This window comes from Brugia malayi, assembly GCF_000002995.4.
Source record: "Brugia malayi strain FR3 genome assembly, contig: Bm_v4_Chr3_scaffold_001, whole genome shotgun sequence".
In the NCBI taxonomy this organism is placed as follows: Eukaryota; Metazoa; Nematoda; class Chromadorea; order Rhabditida; family Onchocercidae; genus Brugia; species Brugia malayi.
Genome location: NW_025062477.1, coordinates 6,681,896 through 6,705,394, shown reverse-complemented (window position 1 = coordinate 6,705,394; position 23,499 = coordinate 6,681,896). Strand labels below are relative to the sequence as shown.

Here is a 23,499-nt window from a genome sequence, read left to right as displayed (position 1 = left end):
TTTATCAATACAGGCATAACTATCATCAGTTATCATAGTGATCATAATAACAAACACCATTATTTGTGAATAGTAATTCATCCAGCAAACAACAACAATAACTATAAATAAATTGCAAAAACCATTCGCACAAAACATATTTTTGAAGATGAGTAGCTCTACAGTTGTTGTTGATAAGTAAAAGCATAAAAAGAATAGCGCCCCACTAACAGTTCTAACCGATGTGAATGGTAAAGTGAAAATAATTGTATAAAAAGACATTATATTACTACAAATCATAGCATCAGCTACCATTTATTTCCTTTCGTAAATATGCCTATTCCATAATACTGTCGGTACTTAGCTTTATTTATAACTATTCCACGTTCAAAAGCTCACAAATTAAATATTACAAATCACCAGCATTCAACGAATCAGCTGATTGGATTGCTCCATAGAACTCTATATCGACTGAATCCGGAATTCTCCTTTATCAAATTATCATGCTGCCAAAACGGCATATATCTCTTATGCTCAACGTAGTCAATGTCAGGGTATTTAGGTTGTTCCGGACTTTTATCTGCCTTCCGCATTTGCAAACGCTTTTTCAATAAATCCGCATGGATCTCCTTTGGATTTCGAAACTGATCCAAATATCTGTAATCCAAAATATTCATGCTTACAAATAGAAACTTCCAAGTTAAAGAAATAGTAAGTTAATCTATGTAAAACATACAAATTAAATGGCTGCGGCTTTAGCGGGAATTCTTTCTGATCCATTTTCACTGGAGGATAATATTGGTATTCATAAATTGGCGACTTCATCCCTAAAAGATATTGGCAGAATACAATCACCTGACATAACCTATCCTTTCCGTAGGGCAGTACTTACCGGTAAGTATACGTATGAAACGCGAAGTTGCAAACTACATTACCAGTCACTTAGCGATGATCGCGAGGGGATGCAAAAAATTGAAAATCAGGACAGGAACACCACTAAATAATGTTTGACAATAAATATCAGTGATTGCAAATTCTAAATTATAGAAGTATTCCTAAACGTCGCAAAGAAAGTTTGAAACTGTAATAAACCAATTCTGTGAAGCGCTTCGTTAACAGAAGCATCCCATGAAGCTTGAGCAAATGAAAGACTGGAAGGGGTCCACTGTTTCTCGAATTCTTTATAGAGCTGACCAACATTGAAAATTCGATCTATCAGTGCTGGACTAAAAGTCAAAACAAAAAACAAACTATCGCAATAACATCCAAAAGTCAATATTACCAAACTAAAATTATGCTTATCTTATTATTTTATTCACTTTGTTACTGCAAGTCTTGCTTCAACTTAGTTATGATTGACTATAGAAAGTTCGTTTTCTTATTATTAAAATAATATGTGGTTGCTGGAAATTTTTTAAATCTACTACCTGCTTGGTTTTCTCGAAGTTAAATTAATAATTTCATTATGTCGCAATAACAAACAAGCAATTCTGTGATAACCAGTTCCTCTGAATGGCACCACTTGAAAATATGGAACTATTTCTGTTCCATCACCTACAGATTTGCCATCTGGAATATTAGCTACCAACCAGTGGACAATTTCGCCACCACAACTATATGGGTTTCCATCAAGATTCAATAATACGAATGAACTGAATCCGCCATTTAATGATTGAATCCATATATCTGGTTTATTACCTAAATAATAATAATGAAACATGAAGCACAAAACAGAAATAGACCAATCGACTGCACAAACTTATATTAAATACGAATTAAAGCTTAAAAATTTAGTTTCAACATTTCCAGATAATCAAAAAGTTTATATCGGTTAAATTATCCAAAACAGTATTTATGAACATTTATTCAATTTTGAAATATAGGTAAGCACTTGTATCAGCGGCATCGATCAAATTTCCTTGATATAGACCAGTACTACCCCATTTAAGCTGCATATTTTGCGTATTGTGGAAAAAGACGTTTGTGTGAAAAATATCATCAAATATGCGATAGTGATGAAAAATACTCAACTGCCAATGCTCAACCTTCTTTAAATTTATTGTTACTGCAATGAAAAGAATTATTACTGATGAATTAATTATGCTCAGTTATTAATTATAAATAGTAACTTCAGTAAACAATCAACTGCCGATGATTTAGTATGGATTTCTGTGCTACATCCATCATTTCTAATATAAAAAAATTGTGCAACGTCAATTTTACCAATCTCATGAAAAATACTCAAACTAAAAGAAAAAAATCATGAAAACACGGAATGTCTGTCAAAATTGCCCGAAAAAGAACATGAGAAATTAGTTTTTTATTTTCTACAACATTGAAAACACAAAAGTGGGACTTACAATGCATTTTCCTGGATAACTTTGGAACATTTTTCGACTCCGATGGTTGCAGTGATATTGGTAACACACTCTTTTTGAAACCAATATCGTATCTTTCTGTTTCTGGTACTGTAACAACAAAGTTATTAGAATTCTGACACTAATACAATTCAAATTCCAAGTTTTTTCAGAGAAGTTTTATCTTTATCAAAGAGATGTTCAAAAAAAAGAAAGGACCTTAGTCGAACTCCAAAAACTAGACGAACAAAAAAAAGGAAATAACCTGCTAAACGTTCTTTCAGCGATAATAAATGATTATCTACATCAATGACATGCATTTTCGGATAAAGTACTGGCTTTGTTATTCGTGCTTTATACCAAGCATTCGGTTCATAAAATCTAAAAGGAAAATTTTGAGAAATATCACCCACATATCTCATAGAATAACTGAATAATCAATTCATATCCTTAATTTTCGTATAGTGAAAAACTCAGATGTACATGTAATAAGATAAATCCCACAGAATAAAATAAAACAACTTTCATCGGCGAAAAGCTTTCACATTCTCCGAGAGATTGCATCTTGATCCATCTGTCGGAAGATTCCGCAACATATGACAGTTTCGCGGAACAAATTTCTGTCTAATTAAAAAGTCAAAATTCGTAGATATAAGTTGTTCTAAAATACAAACCTATTACGATAAAATGCAGCCGGACCAGCCCACGCAATAACTTTAGGTCTCCATGGTCGAGCAACACGCGGTGTACCCCTAATGCGATGAGCATCTTTCACATAAATGTCTGCATAAACAGAACGGAATGCTCGCTTCATTGAACTAGAATTCTATACGTCCCTAAAAAAAAATCTTTTTAGCCTAATGAACTCCAAAAATCCAAGTAATCCCTCCACTTCACATGCAATCTCGAAACATAGTAAACAGACACTAGTTCAGTCTATGGCCGCATTAAATTCGTCCGTCCTCCTCACAGCACTCATTTCGAGTGTCGTACAATTAGAGAGTTCTTTTGTGGCTAGTTTGTTTGCATATAAGCTGACTTCAGGTTTGCGGAAGAGTTCAGCACTGGGATGCAAGAGTTGAAGTCATTTGATAACATAGAGTTATGGCAAGGAGCTTTTGGAGAAACGTTGTCTTTTTGCTTGCAGATATATTTTATGTTCGTATGGCTATCTATTATTCATTTTGTGCGTTGAAGTTCAAGTGTTATTCCGGTCGCCTTGATATTACGGCGTGGTTCAGATTGCTGTCGAACATTAGGTAATATTTGTCGGATTGTTTGACGCTTTATTTATAGTCGTTGTCCAAAAGTGATTATAACAGATAAACTTTGCAGGCAGTCATTTGTCACACTTTTATGCAAGTAATGTCAAAGTGCCCTATTATGGATAAAGTAAGCGATGTACAGCGATTTGGCGGACATCGAAAGAGATGAAGAATTGGCGAGAAACGCTGAATGATAGAGAAGCTGTTAAGTGTCTGATTAATGGACCTGGAAGCAGTAATATGCGCCAGGATAAAAACTGTAGCATACGATCGTTATGCATGCATGATATGGATACTGTGAAAACAATTTGCCTCGAATCTTTTCCCATACAGTATCCGGACTGCTGGTTTGAAGAAGTGCTAAATGGTAAATTGATTAGTTTTGGAATCACCTATGAAGGTGCACTTGCTGCTATTCTTGTCGCTGAGCTCAAAATCTTGTCTCAGTGCAATGCTGAGGTTCCTTTTTTTTTTACTCTCTCTTTACAAATTTGATGAATGTATACATTATACTCGCATGGCCGGATGAAGTAGAAAATATTCGAGAAAACTTTAAACCAGCAAGAAACGTTTATAAGGACAGGTCTTCAGAATGTAGCGTCAGAGAATCCAATAGTATGGAATGTGTGAGTGGATAACAAGTAATTTAAGTATTTTTAGGACCGTGATCTTTTATCGGGTAACTGTTTACCAGTGGTGTATATATTAAGCGTAGCTGTACGCCCACCTTATCGCCGACGTGGTTTCGCTTCACGTCTGCTTGATCATCTTATGTTTATGGTAGTGCAGCGGCCACCATATCCAAAAGCTGTTTATTTACATGTATTAGCAACAAATTATGGTGCCATAAATTTCTACAAAAAACGTGGTTTTTGTCATCACACTACACTCTTGTAAGTTTCGTTTTTTTTCTCATTTTATAAAACAGTGATCCAATAATCTTATTAGTAAATTAAAAGATAACTGACAAGTTTTTTATTAACTGCTATAGACATTATTTATAAAGCATTATGTACTTACGATTACATAAACATGATGGTTTGCACCACAAACTTTTCTATTTTTTAAAGGCTGCCAATATCTCAGGATAATTCGATTACTCAAATAATCTTGTTATATAGTACTTGATGTGATTGTACACTTAACGCATTTTTTAAGAGGAAGGAGTAATGATTTAGTCATATTCATCTTATTTGTACAGTCACTATTTTTAAAAACAATATTACTGGTACTGAACTCTACTGACTCAATTTGGCTCTCTCAGCAATTATACGGTAATGTAATCTACATCATTGCTTTTCTGATATCAGAATTTCTAATCAGTCGCTACAACGCTTACGCGTGTGTGATTAGAGTCAAACTGTGTTTCCATTAGCCTTACGAGAAAACTTCATGAGGTCGTCCATCAATTCATTTCATTTAATCCTACGATTAGCTAAACGCGGTCATTTTCAGATTGTTTACATGCCGATTAGGATGTGATGATTTTGTTTGTAATATCGGAAAAAAGTAATAGCTGGGAATTCATTACAGGAACTACTACCGCATTAATGATACATTCGGTGATGGCCTAACATTTGTGCTTTATGCCAATGGCGCATGCGCACCATGGTCCGTTTATGAACTCTGTTCATTATTTTCTACAGTTCTTTGCTTCCCACTAAGGATTATTCTCAAAATGAAGTACATCTTGCGTCTGTAACAAAAAATTATTGCGTAACAAATCTTAATTTACGCATTTGTAGTTTGTGGACATATTACTGTCTATATAAAATTTATGGCTTTTAAGAGAATTGATCATTTGTTTAGAAATTTTAGAAATTTTCATTTGTCATGATTTTTGGAAAAAATGCTAAAATAGCTTTGCCTGCTAAAATTTTGTAAATACCCTACTTATTTTTTCCTTATTATAAAATTTACATGAAATAATTTATAACAATTATACATTTACAATTAGATACATTCACTGATTCTGGTCTTTGCATCATTATTCTTTGTTCTTCACCAAAGTTGCTTTACACAAAACAAAACAAAATACCATACCAATTCTGATGATGTAGGTAGACAAATGTTTTAGGCAAATGTTTACATGTTCCATTCGAAGTTGTCGAATTTGCTTGCAGTGCAACATTTATTTTTCACATAATTGTGTATTTATGTAATTTATCTAGTTGTTAAAAGGGTTCAAAATTTAGCGAAATTTGAGCATGTCGATACTCCAGGTTGAAATTTTTCTTTTTATATGTATGGTGTTATATGTCTGCTGATGGTGACGAGGACTGCATAATTAACAGGTTCACACATTCGCCTTCGAGAATAGTGAACTAAGTGTCGCATCATGTTTGATGTATTCATCATTTGAAGTTTCATTGGCGTGTTATGAATTCACGAATTTTTTGAATTATTTTAAAATGTACTGAATGTGAAGAGTTATTTACTAGAGGTTTATCCTTTATAAAATTTGCTCGTGTTCGTTATTCTTATATGTTTTTGAAGGTTGTGTTGAGGAATTGAGGATGCACATTTTTCTTTCTTTTTCTCAAATTCAAAGAAGAAAGATGATATTTTAAGCTTCTTTTCTTTATCATCAACAAACATTAAGAAATGGAATCTTTCTTAATTTTGTCAAATTATTTCACGTAAACTTATTCAACTTAAAAAAAGTATCTTGATTTTTAAATTCGGAAAATTCGAGCATTTGCTTAGGGTAGGTCGTGGTGATATTATTAAATTCATTGTATGGAAGATGGCCATGACGCTTTTAATACATTGCTTCATTCTGATTACTTAGCTTTAGGATTTTAGTACTGTGGTATAGTACTTGTTTCCCAAGCGTACTTCATTTTCAACGTTTTTCCGTTTATATTTAAGTGAGTGTGAAGTAAATGGTCTTAAGGAAAAGATTTTATTTGGAAATTGATTTAACAATGTCATTCACTTTTCAGTAAACTATTTGACGGTATTCAAATCAAAACTCTTTCTTTACTGTGTTCCGTGTTGGCAGTAGGCACGGTGGTGAGTTTTTAATTGTTGGTAAATAGAATAAAAAATATGTTTGAGCGCGAAGTACTTGCAAACTGAAATAACAAAAGTAAATGGTCTTAAGGAAAAGATTTTATTTGGAAATTGATTTAACAATGTCATTCACTTTTCAGTAAACTATTTGACGGTATTCAAATCAAAACTCTTTCTTTTTTTATTCTAAGGTCTTTTGAGGAGTAAGCTCACCTGAAATAACAAAAGTAAGGTAGGTGTTCTTCGAACGAATAACTAGTAACTACTGGCATACATTGCAAAAAAACAAGGTCTTTTGAGGAGTAAGCTCACCTCAATTCGCGATTTATAGGACTGCTCTTTTGAGAGAAATTATATCGGTTCTAAAGATCTAGCAGATACTGCTGATCAGGCGCATGAACAGCACTTCCTAGATAGAAGCGGTGATAACAGTATTGATGTTACTTATTATTGGTCAAGTCTGATTATGACAGTTTTAGCAGTCCACCATGATGATGTATTCTTTGTGTATTTTAGTAGGACATTTTGATTTCTTGTTCCTTATGGTATCGGATTCAAAATGATGACAATTTCATTTGGTTATCTTTATTCATTTCTAATAACGGCAGATATCTCGAATTTATTTTCTATCAACATCGTCTTTGTGACTGCTATTATTGTCAATCCTACTGTCGTTGTTTTCTTTCTGCTTTTGTGGTCTTCAGAAAAGTTTGGGGTGCGAGTTCCTTATTTTTTCTCATGGATGTGTTCCGTCCCGCATCCACTTATTCCATTCTTCAATTTATTTTACAGATTTCCTTTCTGTATTACAATGCATTTTGCAGTTTCCTGCTTCGAAGATTATTTATGTGTATCTACATATAATTGTATGTTAACTAGCATATATATAGCTCGTCAGCAAGAAGTCGGATGGTATAAATGTAGTAATAAAATCGTCCTCTTGCATGTAGGACTGAGTTAGGTTTCGAAAGATAGTACTTGTGCAAATGGCACTGTATAGGAAGGAAATGTGTAGAATAAATTGAAGAATGGAATAAGTGTATACGGGACGGATCACATTCATGAAAAAAGTAAGAAACTCGCACTCCAAACTTAATTGTGTGTGATAATTGTGTTGTTGATAAAATGGTTGAAACGATGAAGTTGAAAGCAAATGATGATATTATTATAATAACTAAATAGTGATCATTTAACAGGCACTTGATCTCATGGTTCATTGCTGTTTTTTTTTTTTTTTTTTTAATTTCCAGTCAGTAGTTAAGCATAGCTCTACTAAATATGCATTTCCCGCTGTGTAAAGAACTAATTATTTGCAAATAAAATCTGTCAGTTGTTGCGTGTTTTAAAAGAGTATTGATTTGTTCCGGATACATATATTTCACCAATGCCTTACTCAGGTCCGTATTAAATTTTAAAAATGCCTATTGAATTTTAAAAATTTCTAAAATTTAAGTTACAGATATGGACGGAAATATATTTGAACAACCATTGACAGCCGAGTCATTGCAACAAATTTTAACCTTTTTCAAGAAAAATGGTTTAACGGTACATTTTTTTTCTTGTGTGATAATTTGGTGTTGATAAGAGCATTGGAACAAAATTATAATGACGTAGTAATAACTAAGTAGTGGTGATTTGAAAATATTAGAAATGTTGTGCTACAAAGCAGATGTACAAAGTAGCGGCGTCAAAAGAATTGCTAATAGCTTATCCTTATTTGTGCATAACCATAAATTATTTTAAGGAATCCGAAGAAGCATTGTCGAGAGAAGCTGCAACCGTTTTGCGTCTTTCGAAAGATGGTGTCGATGGCGATACTAACAAGTATGTTTTGTTTTTTTCTATTGATCAGATTTTCATTGACCATTAATTAGGATAAAATTCGCCGTTGTTCTGTGAAACTCTAAAAATGCATTTGAACATTATCGAAACACTGCTGACTATCGTATATCGCTTCGGAAAGATCAAGCGAGCTTAGAGCACATTGTTGTTTATCAGCAAACATGTTGTTATACTGCATTAGAACAGTGAACGTTTTTTTTTTTGGTTAAAGTTAACGGATTTTTAGTGACTCTATCATGCGCGAATTTTCGACGCTTCTCAGTCATATTGATTCTTCTTTTGATAATTTCCGAGCAGAACTATCCGCTTTAATATTTCCGGTATTTGCGCATTTATATATACAGCTTATTGCCGAGGGTCGTAGTTTACAAGGTTTGCATCGTCTTACTATTATTTCGCAACTGTACCTTTTTCTTTTCAAATTTCATGTATCTTTTTCTATGTTTATATTTTTATCAAGCTGAAAATCTACAACAGTTTTATTGTTTCAGCGGCTTTATTCGGAGAAAAATTTTCTCGATATGTACCTTCAATGTATGAGGAACAGACAAAATTGCTTACCCGCATTTCTACTCATAGCCAAGCTGTTAATCATGCATTGGTTCAAGCTCTCACGTAATTATAATTTTTCTCAATATAGATAAATGATTATATTTTTTGAAAAATTTTAAAATTTGAAAGTGAAACTTTGCTTCCGGAAGGCAGTAATTTTCTAATTTAACTTGCTCGCTTTCATAAACTTGAACCACTCATCACTCATTTTGAAGGAAGAATCAGTTTGTTGTTCGCATATCAAAATCAGCAATCAAACAGCTGGAACCTTTTTTAACTCGAAATAGTACTGTTCGAGATGTGATGCGAGATCATTTGCATATTGAAGGTAGGTTTTCATTGTTCAACATTCTATGGATTTCAATTTTTCATTAATATTCTGCATTCTCTTTTAGTCCGTTTTAGACATGAGAATCCTGACAGCTATGATATATTTAGACGAAGATGAAAAGGTGGCGTTTTTGCTTCATTTAGCAATTAAAATTTACTTTGTTTAACAATTAAATATTCTACAGTTCTTGAATAAAACGACTTCACTGAAAAAGTGTCTGTTTGGTATTCATTAGTGGGGATAAAGGAATCTGAAGATTTTCCTGAATTTAGAATTATACTGAATATATTTAGCAATTGATGGTTCGCGAACAAAATCTGCTACTGAAGCTAGCCTGGGAGGTATTCTTGGTCAAGTCAGCAAGCAAGGTAGTTTCAAATTACCATCTAAATTTCCATCTGCTTGCAAAAAATTAGAAATTTTAGCATATGGAAACACTCACTTTGTCTTCCTATTTCCAAGAATTCCATTTCACACGAGTAACTTCCTCATTAAGTGACCTACTAGTCATTTTTTTTTCCTTTTTGCTAAAATCTGTTCTTTCACTTTGCAAATATTTTGAACAATTCATTTGATTTGATTTTGATCCATATGAACCAATTAATTTTTAGAAAGACGACACAAAATGTTTTATGGAACAATAAAAGAAGATTTCTCAACACAACTGGGCCTCGAAAAGAAACGACCGAAAATTAAAGAAAGAAATGATAACAAAAAAAAGGACGCAAATGGACCTTCACCTGATCGAATACCTCTGCCAATAGCGTTAATCTTTTTGCTTTTCTTCCTTTTCAAAATATTCTTTTATTGATAAAGTTGGTTTTTGTTAAAACATTTTTTTCTTTTTATATAAGTTTTGGGAATCCAAATCGTTTACAGCAGTGAAAAGAGATATATGAAAGAATCGGGTAAAAAAATGCGCATTTCTGTTGACACACCGCCATCTGTATGCCTTTACACTGTGCTCAACTCTCCTGGTGGTCTTACAGCATCTGATGTTGCTGAAGACAGTGAAGCTTTGGCATTGGGTTTTGGAAATTCCAGAATACAGGTATACTCATATTGATCTTCAGTAAATTTTAACGATAGTTTCTCAATATGTTTCTTTTACAAAATGTTTTCATTCCTGTCTTTATGTAGGCTTATTGCTTCAAATTTGTTTTTCAGTAATTCTTTCAGTTGTAATACAGTTGTTGCAGATGAAAAAATATAGCATGAGCTGACCATTTTAAATTTGTGAAGGAATAGACTTCAAGCAGGAAATGACAGGGTAACCATATGTAGATATATCATTTCTGTGATTAATCTTTTGCAAAATTTTCATCTACGTTATATAGTGTACAGGTTTTCAGTATTATCAAAGAACCTTATATTATTTAAGGTTCATGCATTAAATGAAGAAAAGTTTCGGCCATACAAAAAAATCGACCAGTTGGAATTGATAGAGCAAGAATCTGAAGATGCACTGGATCAGGTTTACGATGACTCAGAAGCATCAACATCGCTTATTTTTCAAGTTAGTTTTATTTTTGGGTCTTTGAACTACATTTTTTAACTTTTAGGGGATATATGATTTGTTGTTAATATATTAGATCCTTCATCCAACTCATGAGGAAATTGAACATGTGAAAGCTACACATCTATATATTATTTCTTTTATATTTTAGTGCATCAGCGTGTCTTCCACAGGCTTCTAACTCTTTCGTTCGTGTTTGCACCTTGTCAAGACTTTGGTTTTCGGATAGCAAATGCACAAATATACTTTCCCCACGTAAATCTTTCTTTTCCAGGGTCATAACGGACCAGTTTACTCGTTATCATTTTCTCCTGATAAACGCCTATTGCTTTCATCCTCACGAGATGGAACAGTTCGTTTATGGAGTCTCGCTGTCCGTAGTAATGTTGTAGTATACAAGCATGCTGCACCAATTTGGGAGGTTGGTTTTTCTTTCATTTTGAAGTCACATTTTTGCAAACTGATGTAAGCAAACTGATGCAAACAAACTGATATACTGATATAAGCTGTGAAAGAATTAGACAAAAATATGTTTCAGGTGCAATTCAGTCCACGTTCCTATTACTTCGCGACTGGTAGTGCCGATGGTGCTGCGATGCTCTGGACAACTGATCGATTGCAACCGTTGCGCATTTTTTCAGATGCATTGTCAGATGTCACCTGCATCGATTTTCATCCAAATTGTAATTATTTCGCAGGTGGTAGTGATGATCGTTATGTGCGTGTTTGGGATGTATTATCTGGGACATGTGTACGATGTTTTGCAGGTCACAAAGGATCTATTCGAGGACTAAAGGTTGGTTCAAAAAAAAAAAAATAACTATTCAAAATTGTTCCTTATTAAAACTTTTGAGTCTTAAAGGTTAGATGAAATTTAGAGGTAAGAGTCTCTTAGAAGTTTCTGAAATAATTTTGTTATATGTAATTACTCACCGAATCAAACAACACCATTAATTTCATAAAGTGTCCGCCAATTTAGACTGTTTAGTTTTAGCTCAGATTTTATAGTTTTTAGAAATACTTTTATCGCTGGAATAGTTTATGTAGCCCATAAACCTTGGCTGTCTTTTAGTCAAATTTATTCGATGTAGATTTATTCAGTAATCTGATGTTGTCGTTATCCTAACTAATACGTTTTGGCAAGTTTCCTCTTCCAGGAAGTCTAAGTGCAGCATTGCACTACTGATGGGAGCATCACTATTGCAAATGATCATCCACTCGTGTTAGCAACTCAATATTCTCCCTACTTTGTTGCAGATTTCGCCCTGTGGTCGATATCTGGCATCATTGGGAAGCGAAGGATCTCTCGTTCTCTGGGATATGGCATTACAAAAAATGGTTTGCATGCAGGATGTCCCTGCACTTCCATACCAGGTACCAGTAGAGTTCTCACGTGATGGAGCAGCACTAACTGTTGCACGAGCCGATTCAGCGTTGTCATTTTATTCTGTGGATACGGTTACAGCTCATTCAGGTTCACAGGATCATTTAAATAATGATCCAAAGTAAGTTAATGTGATTCATAATCCTTTAGATAATCTTTACAGAAATTTGTAGTGAAGTCGAAATTTTATTCATAAAACATATTAAAAAACTGTTATTAGTAAATGAAGCAAGTATTTTCTGTTGACTTACGGAGCAACGGCAGAAATAGTGAAACACAGCATCGACCTTGCTAGGTTTTATTCAAGATCACTCTGCATTTCCTATCGCCACTTTCATTGCAGGATAAATCCCAGCGGATTTCATCTGTATTCATACGCTACCAAAAACACATCGATCGTCGACTTGCATTTCACGCGACGCAATTTAGTTCTAGCTGTGGGCGCTTATAGACAATAAATTATGTCAGTAGTGTTGAAGAACTAGTAAGCATCCATAGGTTTAACTGCAAAAACTTATTTGTTTACATTCCCAACAATTAAATATTTATAAAATGATGTCGTTAGTAATCAGGCAAGAAAAACCGGATGTTTCTACACTTCCAAATAACCTGTAACTTGATCAATGTCGAAATATTGTAAAGGTTTTCTTATCTAATAGTCATTCTTGTAAGGAAATGACAATATCAAAACCCATCTTTTACTATACAAAGAGTAAAGATTATCTGATAGTTTTTTACTCAATGTAATCATGCGCTTGTTATAAGTCAATGTCCACTACATAAGGTTTTAAAATCTTTGTCTTAGTTTTTTGTACGAGCAAGTTATGGTCTGGTTGCTCTCTCGCACTCATTTAATTCGGTTCACCGAAATTTTTTAAGTTCTCCATCAATTTATTCATATATATTAGTCAAGATAAAAAAAGCCTCCTATATACTAGTCAAGATAAAAAAAGTTTCTTTTGAGCATACGAAAGTCCAATTTGACTTTAAGCTACAAGATTCAAACACCCCACGTATCATGACACATCTTTCTCATTCAGTACGACATATGAAACCTCTCAATCACATCATACCCTATGAAAACATTATATCCTACCATTCTAATACGAAAGAAGAATGACTGACTACTCGTCCTACCAAAAACTTCATTTATGGAAAAAACTGACCATGCACAAAACAATTTATTTCATTTCAAAAAATAAAACTACTTTACAAAAAAAACTGGAGTAATAATCGAAAACTTTTAACTATCCACATACTAAAGAAATTTTAGGTCCGGGAGAATATCAAACTTTGATCAACACTTCACTAAATTGGAATTCAAATCAATAACTATAATCTTGTTTGCCGGTCAAGTGCTTTCGCATTTCCCATAATCTATTTCGGCTATCTTGATCACTCAGCAACCAAATAAAAGCAGCAAATACCCCAATACCCGCTCCAACCATTGAAGCGTGTAAACCACGTGCACATCGAAACAGCCCTCCAGTAACTGCACCAGCAGCTAAAAAGAGCACAATTCAAATTTCATTGTAAGCAAGAATATTCATACTAGTGTTACCAACATTTCGCACTTACTGATTAATAAAGTCTTACCAACAGCATTAAGGTCATCTTTCGCACGTAATTTTCCAAAAATCATATCAGCAAGAGAGAATATGAATACGATAGAACCAGCAGGAGGAGCAAAACCACTGCCGTGTTTCATTGAGGAATTCATCAAACGCGTCATAAACGTTTTAAGAGGCTAAAACATGAAATATAAAATTTTGAGCGAATATTTGTAATTCAAAAGATTCTGGAAGATCAACCGTTAAGATGATCTTTCGCACTTTAGTTAAAAAAAAAAAAAAGGAAAAAAGAAAGAGAAAATTAGAGATTATATGGATCAACCCAAAATTCCGAGTGTACCTACTACAAAAAAAAAGCGAAATCAGTCCTCACCAACTGCCTCGTATTACAATTCCGCAATTCTGGCAGAATACCGCGCACACTACCCAATGCATAGCCGCCCAAAACAGCCCATTCCAATCCGTCCCATTGCAAATTCTAATTCTCCTTTCGATTCACCAGGAACAATATACATGAAAATACATCTGTTATAGCACTTAAGTAGCGTTTTGTTAATAAAAGAGTTTCACATCATTTTCTTACAGTTTTTCCACTTAAATGAAAGTTAAGTTTAAGGATTTGATATCGAAATAAAATTATTAGAGAGAAATTTATCGAAATAAAACTGTTGAATCTTTTAGATCTTAACAACTAAAATTCACTTTCGAAAACGAAAATAAATAAATAAAAAGAAAAATGGAAACAAAGCGTATTTAACGTCTTACAACTTACTGAGGAGTAGAATCCTGGAAAACGGTAGGATCCATCTGTAAGTATGGCGATAGCTGTTTCTCAAATGGTACGCCAGCTTGCTTCAACTGATCTAAGCAAATATAGGAGATCTATCTAAACTGATCATATTTGTATTATCTCTACCAGAACCCAAAGCGTCACTTAAGTCAGATACTGCTGAATCAATCACTGCTAAATCAGGCAATGAAGTTGACTGCGTCTCTGAATGCGAAGAGTTAGGCGATGAAGAAAGCGGAGGCTTTGTTGAATTAAACGCCAAACCATTTTGACACTCTGCTATAAATGAAAAAATCAGATTCTTAATCGTTTAGTCTCTTTAGAACCTTTACATCTACATAAACAAAAATAAACTTTGCTAACTAATATCACGAAGGGTTGTACCAATCACGACTATTAAGAACAAAAGTTTTTTAAGATAACATGAACCAACTTCGAAGTCCCTACATCTGTGAGCACTTTGAAGTTAGATCATATTATTGGTATGAAATGAATAATAAAGACTAACAGGGTAATAAAAAGTGATCTCTCCAAATACCTCATCAGTTACGTGAATATGTTGCTTTCTCTTTCTTAACTATGTCAACAATTTATGTTTTCATTTTTTCACAATAACACACTAAATGAAAAGAGACACTCTCCTCCAAATGGATGTATTAGGCATTTCTCCCAATAAAAATACTTCCACCTATCTCTAGAATGTACAAAACAGGCCAAATGCAGAGGCTAAAGATTGTCCTCATTTCATCCCTTACTTTTCCGCCTTCAACAAGTATTTAGTCTTACCGATGTGAAGGATGTATTTATGTGAATACGGATTCGTGTGATAGACTTCCCCAAATCGGAACCTGAAATAAAACTCTTGCAAAACCTGCAAAGAAAACCGGAACCATCCACAAAGCAACGAAGTATTAGCTTCAAGAAATGAGAGTAACCTCGTTCCTGGCATAGCGCCAACTTGGCGAAGCTCATCCCAATTTAAAATTCTCATTTTTTATAGCACGAAACCCACCGAACAGTGCAATTTGTGCAATTTGCCAGCAATCAAATTTTAGATCTCTGTAAGCAAACTTCGGGAGCTCTCCATTTCCTGTTCATGTTTTGTAGTCCTTATTAATTTTTCCATCGAACCAATCCTCAAAAAGTTGAATTTCTGTCAGTGAAAGGTGAACCTTGAAAAAAAAAAAAAAAATTGATTATGAAAGCGTTTGTTGCAAACTGACAGAATATCTTTCTCCCCCATACCCGAGTGAGGTTTTTTCTGAAGCTGCATGTGCTCTACCCTCTCACTGACTTCAACTTCTCCCTAACAAGCCAGAAAAGTAGTTAAAATAGAACGAATGAGATTTAATGACGACAAAACACTCTATAAACAATAGCAGCAGCCACTAACAACCCATCCAGTATAAGAAGACATCAGGAATGGAAAGTGAATAAAGACATTTTCAGCATGTAAAGAAGAGCGAGAAAAATGATTGTTCTTACAATATTTCTAAATAACACGAATTATTTCACATTAATAACGTTACAAGAAACGTAGATATGAACAGAAAAATGAGCATAATGCTGCAGCTTTCTTTCTACCAATTACTGAATCTTGAATTCATCTGTCATCCATGATTAGAATGAGATACAAAATATTCATGTGCTTATATACGTGATACATCGGTTCAACTCCTTTAAACGATAAGAGGCAGATCAATCTAATCCCAAATGCGAGAAAAAAAAAATGAAAACTATGCATGCTGTTTTTATTATCAGTTATCAACAAATTCTGACCTACACCTCACACGTATTATATCTTATAATAAATGCTTTTATGTACAATATTCCGCCATACAAATTCCGCTTTCTTGTAATTTGATCCATTTGTGCTAAAGTATTTACCAACAGCATAGCCTTACCTCATGACAGCAAATTCCTGTGTTGCCATGAAAAGATTCGAATACAACATAAGAATGGAACAAGAAAAAGCGATTAATATCTTGAAAGAGGAAATGGATTCTCAGATTAAATAATGCAGTGGCTTACACACTATTCAAAGTTAAAGTAACAAATCAAAATAACGTAAATTCCACTAGACGAATTAAGAAAAGCACAGACACCGAAAAATTAAAAATATACAGATAACTAATAATGCTCTAGAATTCTCTGGAATCAAGAACCGAATAACTTCTACATTCAAACAAATACAAAACGATGAACTCATCTGAAATTGCTCAAAACATATCAGGAAGAATAAATGCACTGCAAAATTACAACCGCTTTAAATCAGTTAAAGATTCCAATTATTGGCCGAAGTTCTCACATTTTTAAATGTTTCAAAATATAAAAAAAAATAAAACACGTTTATCTCCCATTACGATTATCGCTACAATAACGCCTACCACCATTATTATGAAGCTGTTGTTGCTGTAATCCTCGATTACCATTGCGTTCACAATCTCGATTACGTCCACGTGGATCCCGCAAACCTCCACGACCAATGCTAATGCACGACCAACGCTTCCACAAAATCCACCAAATGACCGGCGATATCCACGGCTATCCAACGTGCCACCATAATTTTCGAACTGCTTTCTGGGTTCATGGCGTAAATCACCATTAACTTTTGCTGGATCAACAATACTGTTGCTGTTGCCACCATTTGTTAACGGTTTTCTGGAAACTAAACCAGTAGCTGAAGCTACTGTAGTAGAATTAGAGCTTGATGCAGACGGTGAAGAAAATGTACATGAAACTAAAGGAGTAGCCGAAGCGAAACTGCTTGTGGTTAGAGAAAAATTGCCAGGCGGTGGACAGTCCATAACATTAGGTGGAGGTATATTTAAGGAATTTGGTGGTGGCACAATTAAGGATCTTGGAGGTGGTACAGTAAAAGAGCCAGGAGGAAATGGAATTTTTGCTGGTGAAGGGGTGGAAGTTGTGGACATCACAGTATAAGGTGACACTGCAGCAGGCACATAATTGTTTAATGGTAATACTCCCAGCGATGGACGCACATTCGGTGGAGGTGGCGGCAACATTACAGGATGTGTGGTATGCGGATTGGTATTTTGTGATGATGGTTGGCTTCCAAGAATGGAGGAAGGAATTGCCACTGTGTTTGCTATCTGGTTACCATGTAATTGACTAGAAATAATTGGTGTTTGGAGAGAATTTGTTGTACCAGAAATAGATGCAACATCTACCACACTACCTGGTGCAGCGGTGGGTAATGAAGCAGAAAAATTCGACGATAAATCATGCATCCATTGTGGAAGATTGCCATTAGATAGTGTCGTCTGTATGTCTTGAATCGACGCTACTCCGGAAAGTGATGGAGAACTAACGAATTGTAACGATGGTATCTGGGATACCTGAGGTTGATTTGGAGGTCCAGATGACAGTAACAAGTTAGATGAAGAAGCCTGCGATAACAGTGCAAAGGATGAAGTAGAAACTGTAGTAGTAGACTCGGCTGATGATAAGCATCCAACAATTGAAGACACAAGTCGTGGATCGGATACAACTGATGATGGTGAATTTGTTCTTGATGTCTAAAAACGAGCTTCTATTTGATATTTGATCATACAATGGGTATTCAGTTAGAAAAAGTATAAATGATAGTGAATACAGAAGAAATGCATCAACGCACTACTAAGACTTTTTTGATATAATACATAAGAAGTAAAATTTCCTGTTAGCTACAATGGTAACGACCTTGTTTTGAACTAGCTCCAACGTTATGGGAGTATGATAACTTTTAATCACATCACAGTTCGACACCTAGCATTTTTTGATTTAATTAAATGAACATAAAAGTAAAATAAAAGAAAAATATAAACACGGAGGAAACATTACCTCATTTGCTCGGATTCCTTCTATCATTTTCAACATATGCGTCGAACCTCTGAATGACTGATCGGTTTGAAATGAATCTAAAGTTTCTCTTATCACCGAATATTGAAAATCTTGAATTAATTATCAGTTATCTTTATAAAATTCTCAAAACAAAAACTAGAACATTTGACTGAAAGGAAGACAAATGATATATTATTTTGATCTGAAGTAACTGAGATTTCAAGTTCGATATGCAGAGAAAGATTAATATTTACCGGGTGTAACAACAGGTTCCTCTTTGGACGGTACCAGCTTTGGTAGTGACAGTAATGAGCTAGAACCGCACTGTGGTCCTCTCATTTCTGCAACTGTTTTGTTGTGTGAGGAAAAGGAATTAGATAAGAGGAATTTGTTAGTTTTGGATATAATAATTTAAATATTTCGTCTTTCACGACACTCCCGACCAGAAAAGGTAGGTAATGCGTGGGGTTCATAAGAAAGTGGGGCTTGTTTATTTCCATTGATCTGTCCTTGATCGTGTAAATCTCTACAGGTTTCTGATGATGGTGCGGTGGTAGTTGTTTGGTTCTCCTTTAATCGAGATTGTCGTTTTGTATTGCTCCTAGTTCGCATCGCAATAGGTTCCTGGAGCTCCTCAGTGTTCTGTTCGGTTTCCGGAATTTTCATATTTTCTTTCTTATTAGGTTCAAGATGAATTTCTTCATCATTAACTTCGAGAGGATATAAGACATTTATTGGACGATCGAGAAGTTTCCCAGTGGGAGTTTCCACCTGAACGTTCCTAACTTTACCGTCTTTATCGATTTTGATGTCCTTGATCCGTAATAATTTCCACATTCCTCTTGGAATTCCCGATTCATTTAAGAGTACAATCTCTCCCTTTCTTGGAGTTCTTTTTTGTGCTCCTTTGGATGAGGTAATTTCCCTTTGCGTGCGTTCTCTGAGGCTAGTTAAATATTCGGTTCTCCAGATTTCCCAAAAAACATTGAGAGTTTTAAGGGTACTTTCCCAGTGTCTCACGAGTTTTTCTCTGGTATCTAGTCTATAAGGGGTGAATTCTTCCTGCCTGCTATAAACTTCATTTATAGGTAGATGGAGCGAAGCGTTAGGCAAAATAAAATCAATTGGACGTATAATGACGCAATCGTCAAAATTGGCGTAAGTTAGTGGTCGGGTATTAAGTATACCTTCAACTTCTGCAATTAATGTTACCAATTCCCTTTCCGCTAGGAATTTTTTGCCAATGGCTCTTCTTAGCGCATTTTTCGTTAACCCAATTAATCTCTCGTAGATTCCTCCTTGCCACGGAGCCTTTGGTATAATATTTTTCCAAGTCATTCCTCCCTTTGCTAAGAAGTTGGAGACTTTGACTTGTATCATAAGAGATCTGAAAGCCTGGAATTGAGTGGCATTGTCACTCAGTATTAGCTCAGGACACCCTCGTCTCGCAACAAATCTTCGGATAGCATGCAAAAAGGTTTCTGCGGATTGGTCTTCTGCTAATTCGAGATGCATGGCTCTTGTTGTAAAGCATGTAAATAATATTACCCACCTTTTTGTTGACACGCTATTGCCCTTGATTAAAAGAGGGCCAAAATAATCCACGCCAACACGTGCGAAGGCTCTAGATCGATTGACACGAGTTTCCGGGAGACTTGCCATTGGTGGTAATTTAAACGATCTGGAGTTCCAACGTTTACGGATTCGACATCTGTTTATTATTCGCTTTACTTCAGTCATGCCTTTGGGAATCCAAAATCTACTCCTTAATTCTGAAAGTGTATGGGCGATACCTGAATGACATAGATTTTCATGTTGGTATAGTATAAGGAGTTCTGTTATTGGGTTGTGTCGAGGGAGATAGATAGGATATTTGCTAGTTTCAGGCAGTTCCGAGTTCACGAGTCGGCTAGTAGATCTCCATAGTTTATCATCTTCGGTGTGGAATAAATTCCACTTGTTTATTTCGTCGTCACTGATTCCTTCAGATTGTGCTTGTCTAATTAATAGCCATTCTGACACTTTGTAATCTTCAGCTGTAAATCGATTTCTTTCGATTGAAACAGACTGTAGCCATGATAATCTGCCTTTAGTTGTTAATCGAATGAATTTAAGGATCCACCTGTTGTTCGTAACAGTCTTAGCCATTTGCTAAAACGTTTGCTATCAATAAATTGAAAGTTATGATCCTTGCATATTCGTGAGACTTCTGATATAGTGATTTCTTCTGGTTCGTCATTGTTGGCAAATTCCTATTCCCATTGTGGCCAACTGATTTCTCCTTTTACTAGCCACGACCGTCCATGCCACCATGGTGTAAAACTTCTAAGTTGTTTTGGATTAAGACCTCTAGTTGCCACGTCTACAGGGTTATCTTCTGATGGAATATAACGAAAAATAAATTTCGCTTTACGTATTTCCTCGACTCGATTTTGAACAAATCTTGGTAATAGGTTAGAATGGTTTTTTTCCAATATAAAGCACATTTAGAATCCGACCATAAAATTATCCTTGTATTGACGATATCCAGCTGTGTCATGACAAATTGCGCTGCTCGCGTTCCGATTAGTATGGCCATTAGCTCTAGACGCGGTATTGTCATACCTTTAATAGGAGCAATGCGAGATTTTGCAAAAATGAGCGATGACTTTGTTTCTTGCATATCCTGACTCACTAAATACACTGCTGCTGAATATGCTACGCTTGAAGCATCAGAAAATACATGTATTCCAATTAAATCTGTAGAAGTTGTTACAAATCGCGGTAAGTCTTTTACGACCGTTGCCCATTCAGCAATAAGAAATTTCCATTGCTTATGGTCTTGCTCATCTAATATCTGATCCCACGAATTATTCTTTTTCCATAAATTTTGCAAAAATATTTTAAATCTTACCATTATTGGAACTAAAAATCCTAGTGGGTCATATTGTGATGCAACAAACTGTAAGATCGTTCTTTTTGTTAGTTCTCGGTCAGTCCATGGATTTAATTTTATCTGAATGACGTCTTGACAGGGATTCCATGAGATGCCGAGGATTTTCGTATTTTTTCTTATTGCTCGATCTTGCTGCGGCAGTTCTGCATAAAATTCTTCGTCGTTAGATAAGAACTCCCTTAGATTCATTGAGGCTTCATTGAAGATGGATTTCATTTCTGCATATTTTTCTAATGCGTCCTGCGTTCCGTTTGATGACACAATAACGTTGTCCACATAAAGATTTTTCTTTATTCCTGCGGCTAATTCACTAACGTGGTTTTCCAAATGATAATTCAAGGTAGCAGATAGTAAAAAGGGGGATGATATTACTCCAAACGGGATTCTTCTAAAACGGTAACATTTTATATTCTCGTTGGATACACTTCCTTCTACTTCCTTTAGCCAAAGGAAGCGAGTACAATTTCTCTCTGAAGGGTGTAACTGTATTTGTAAGAATGCCTTTTCAATGTCAGCTGTGATTACCCCTTTCATCATTCTAAAGCGTAATAGATACTCCCACAAGATCTGGGAGGTTAATTGATCCACGTTATAATACTTCATTTAAACTTTTCATTCCCTTTATGTGCGCTGAAGCATCATAAACAATCCTTAACTTAGTGGTAGTTTTACCTGGATTACGAACATCATGATGTGGCAGGTAATGAATAATTCCATCTTGATTCATTTGTGATTGTACTTCTTCGATTATGCCGGATTGTAGTTGATCTTGCATTGCTTTATCATATTCTTGTAATTCCTCTTTATGGGACTGAAGTCGTGCTATTAGCATTCGCAAACGGCTGACGCATAATCCATAATTATCGCTCAATTTGCCTTTGCATGGTTTCCATGGCCAACGTACTTCGTATCTTCCATTTTGTTTAGTGATACTCTTCTTAAATTGTTCCAGTGCTTGTTCATCATCTTGTGTATCAGATCGATCTTGGATGCCAATACAGTCCAACTTCCAAAATTGATCTATATCTGGGGCACGGTTTTCTTGAGATGTCTTCGTTGCAAAGATCTGGTGATGGCACAATTCATTTCTATAACCGCTTCCTACTATGATAGGTCCAACTTTGCTGTTCAGTAAAGTGAATCCTGACTTTAGTTGCTGAGCGTTTTCCATATGAATAAAGTTGAAGAAACAGTCAGCTTCTATAACTATGTCAGGTTGTTTCTTGTAACTTTTAAGATGGTAATTCTCACCTTTGTCTACCACTTCCATCACTTGAAGATCGTTTGTCAAATAGTCCATTATAGTGGCTTGGATAGTCACTTGATCGAAGTTTTCCGTTTTCACTCCAATTTGTGTTTGAGTTGTGCGGCATACTCGAGGAGTCCTATTGCCAAAGAAAGAGATCTTATATTCTTCTCCATCAGTTTCTAGGAGATTTAGTTGATGAGCTAGTCTTTGTGAGATAAAGGTCACATCTGCGCCGACATCAAACAGTACTAAAGCTTGTACTTGATGTTCAGGTTTATCAGGATTAAAGACATTAATTTCTCTACATAAAAGCAGTACTCGTTTCTTTTCAACTTTCTTAGTTGAATTAACAGATATGTTTGCATTTTTGGCAACAATCTTCCCAGAATCACGAGTCTTAGTGGTACAAAGGGCGCTATTGTGGGATTTTTGGCAATAAAAACAACTTGCTCTTTTTATGCAGTTGAGTTCGTTGTGTCCAGATTTAAAACAATTAGAGCAAACATTGATTTCCTTCAATCGATCAATTCGCTGCTCCACTGTAGAATATATGTGACACTTGCTATCCCAGTGATTGTTATTGCAGAAGATACAGGGTCTCCTTTTCTTATTTGTTGACCAATTTGGATTCTCTTGATTTAGCTGGTTCCTTTCGGCTGAAGCCATTCCTCTTGTTTGCTTTGATTGTTTTATTGCAATCAATGCTGAATTTTCTGGAATGCTTGCGTTAGGATGACGTTTAATTAAATTTTTACGACTGACGTTATCCAAGTATTGCCATTCCATTACCTGGTCGTTTCTATTAATTGTCTTCCTGAGAAGCTGTCGAAGTTTTGTTACGGACCACTGGCCATCTTCTTCTTTTTGTTG

At 35.1% G+C, this 23,499-nt stretch overlaps 5 protein-coding genes across 7 annotated transcripts; 2 read left to right on the top strand and 3 right to left on the bottom strand.

Moving 5' to 3' along the window:
• Positions 1-413: 413 nt before the first annotated feature.
• On the bottom strand, positions 414-3,150 carry Bma-mrpl-38 (Uncharacterized protein; the record flags this gene model as incomplete). 2 transcript variants are annotated; one of them, XM_001900969.1, is made up of 8 exons in its annotated part: positions 414-636; positions 716-806; positions 1,072-1,205; positions 1,407-1,677; positions 1,871-2,044; positions 2,340-2,447; positions 2,602-2,717; positions 3,011-3,150. In XM_001900969.1, the coding sequence occupies 8 exons, from the start codon at positions 3,148-3,150 to the stop codon at positions 414-416; spliced, it is 1,257 nt and encodes a 418-aa protein (XP_001901004.1). The 2 variants fall into 2 exon arrangements, with proteins under 2 accessions (XP_001901004.1, XP_042936145.1); XM_043080211.1 differs by lacking the exon at positions 3,011-3,150 and having other exon boundaries at positions 2,602-2,656.
• Positions 3,151-3,766: 616 nt separating this feature from the next.
• On the top strand, positions 3,767-5,303 carry Bm3712 (Uncharacterized protein; the record flags this gene model as incomplete). 2 transcript variants are annotated; one of them, XM_001900968.2, is made up of 3 exons in its annotated part: positions 3,767-4,060; positions 4,262-4,494; positions 5,135-5,303. In XM_001900968.2, 3 exons carry the CDS (start codon positions 3,767-3,769, stop codon positions 5,301-5,303), a joined length of 696 nt encoding a protein of 231 aa, XP_001901003.2. The 2 variants fall into 2 exon arrangements, with proteins under 2 accessions (XP_001901003.2, XP_042936144.1); XM_043080210.1 differs by lacking the exon at positions 5,135-5,303 and adding an exon at positions 5,057-5,114.
• A 2,774-nt stretch (positions 5,304-8,077) lies between these two features.
• On the top strand, positions 8,078-12,699 carry Bma-taf-5 (Uncharacterized protein; the record flags this gene model as incomplete). The annotated part of the gene is made up of 13 exons (XM_001900967.1): positions 8,078-8,161; positions 8,361-8,440; positions 8,685-8,830; positions 8,950-9,073; positions 9,226-9,338; positions 9,635-9,709; positions 9,953-10,106; positions 10,221-10,392; positions 10,723-10,857; positions 11,132-11,278; positions 11,396-11,653; positions 12,115-12,362; positions 12,585-12,699. The coding sequence occupies 13 exons, from the start codon at positions 8,078-8,080 to the stop codon at positions 12,697-12,699; spliced, it is 1,851 nt and encodes a 616-aa protein (XP_001901002.1).
• Positions 12,700-13,566: 867 nt separating this feature from the next.
• On the bottom strand, positions 13,567-15,593 carry Bma-timm-23.3 (Uncharacterized protein; the record flags this gene model as incomplete). Its single annotated transcript, XM_043080209.1, has 7 exons — positions 13,567-13,745; positions 13,838-13,988; positions 14,186-14,290; positions 14,585-14,619; positions 14,729-14,881; positions 15,389-15,450; positions 15,538-15,593. The coding sequence occupies 7 exons, from the start codon at positions 15,591-15,593 to the stop codon at positions 13,567-13,569; spliced, it is 741 nt and encodes a 246-aa protein (XP_042936143.1).
• A 1,330-nt stretch (positions 15,594-16,923) lies between these two features.
• Positions 16,924-18,784, bottom strand: Bma-cids-2.1 (Uncharacterized protein; the record flags this gene model as incomplete). Its single annotated transcript, XM_043080208.1, has 3 exons — positions 16,924-18,141; positions 18,446-18,522; positions 18,700-18,784. The coding sequence occupies 3 exons, from the start codon at positions 18,782-18,784 to the stop codon at positions 16,924-16,926; spliced, it is 1,380 nt and encodes a 459-aa protein (XP_042936142.1).
• Between the last annotated feature and the right edge of the window lie 4,715 nt (positions 18,785-23,499).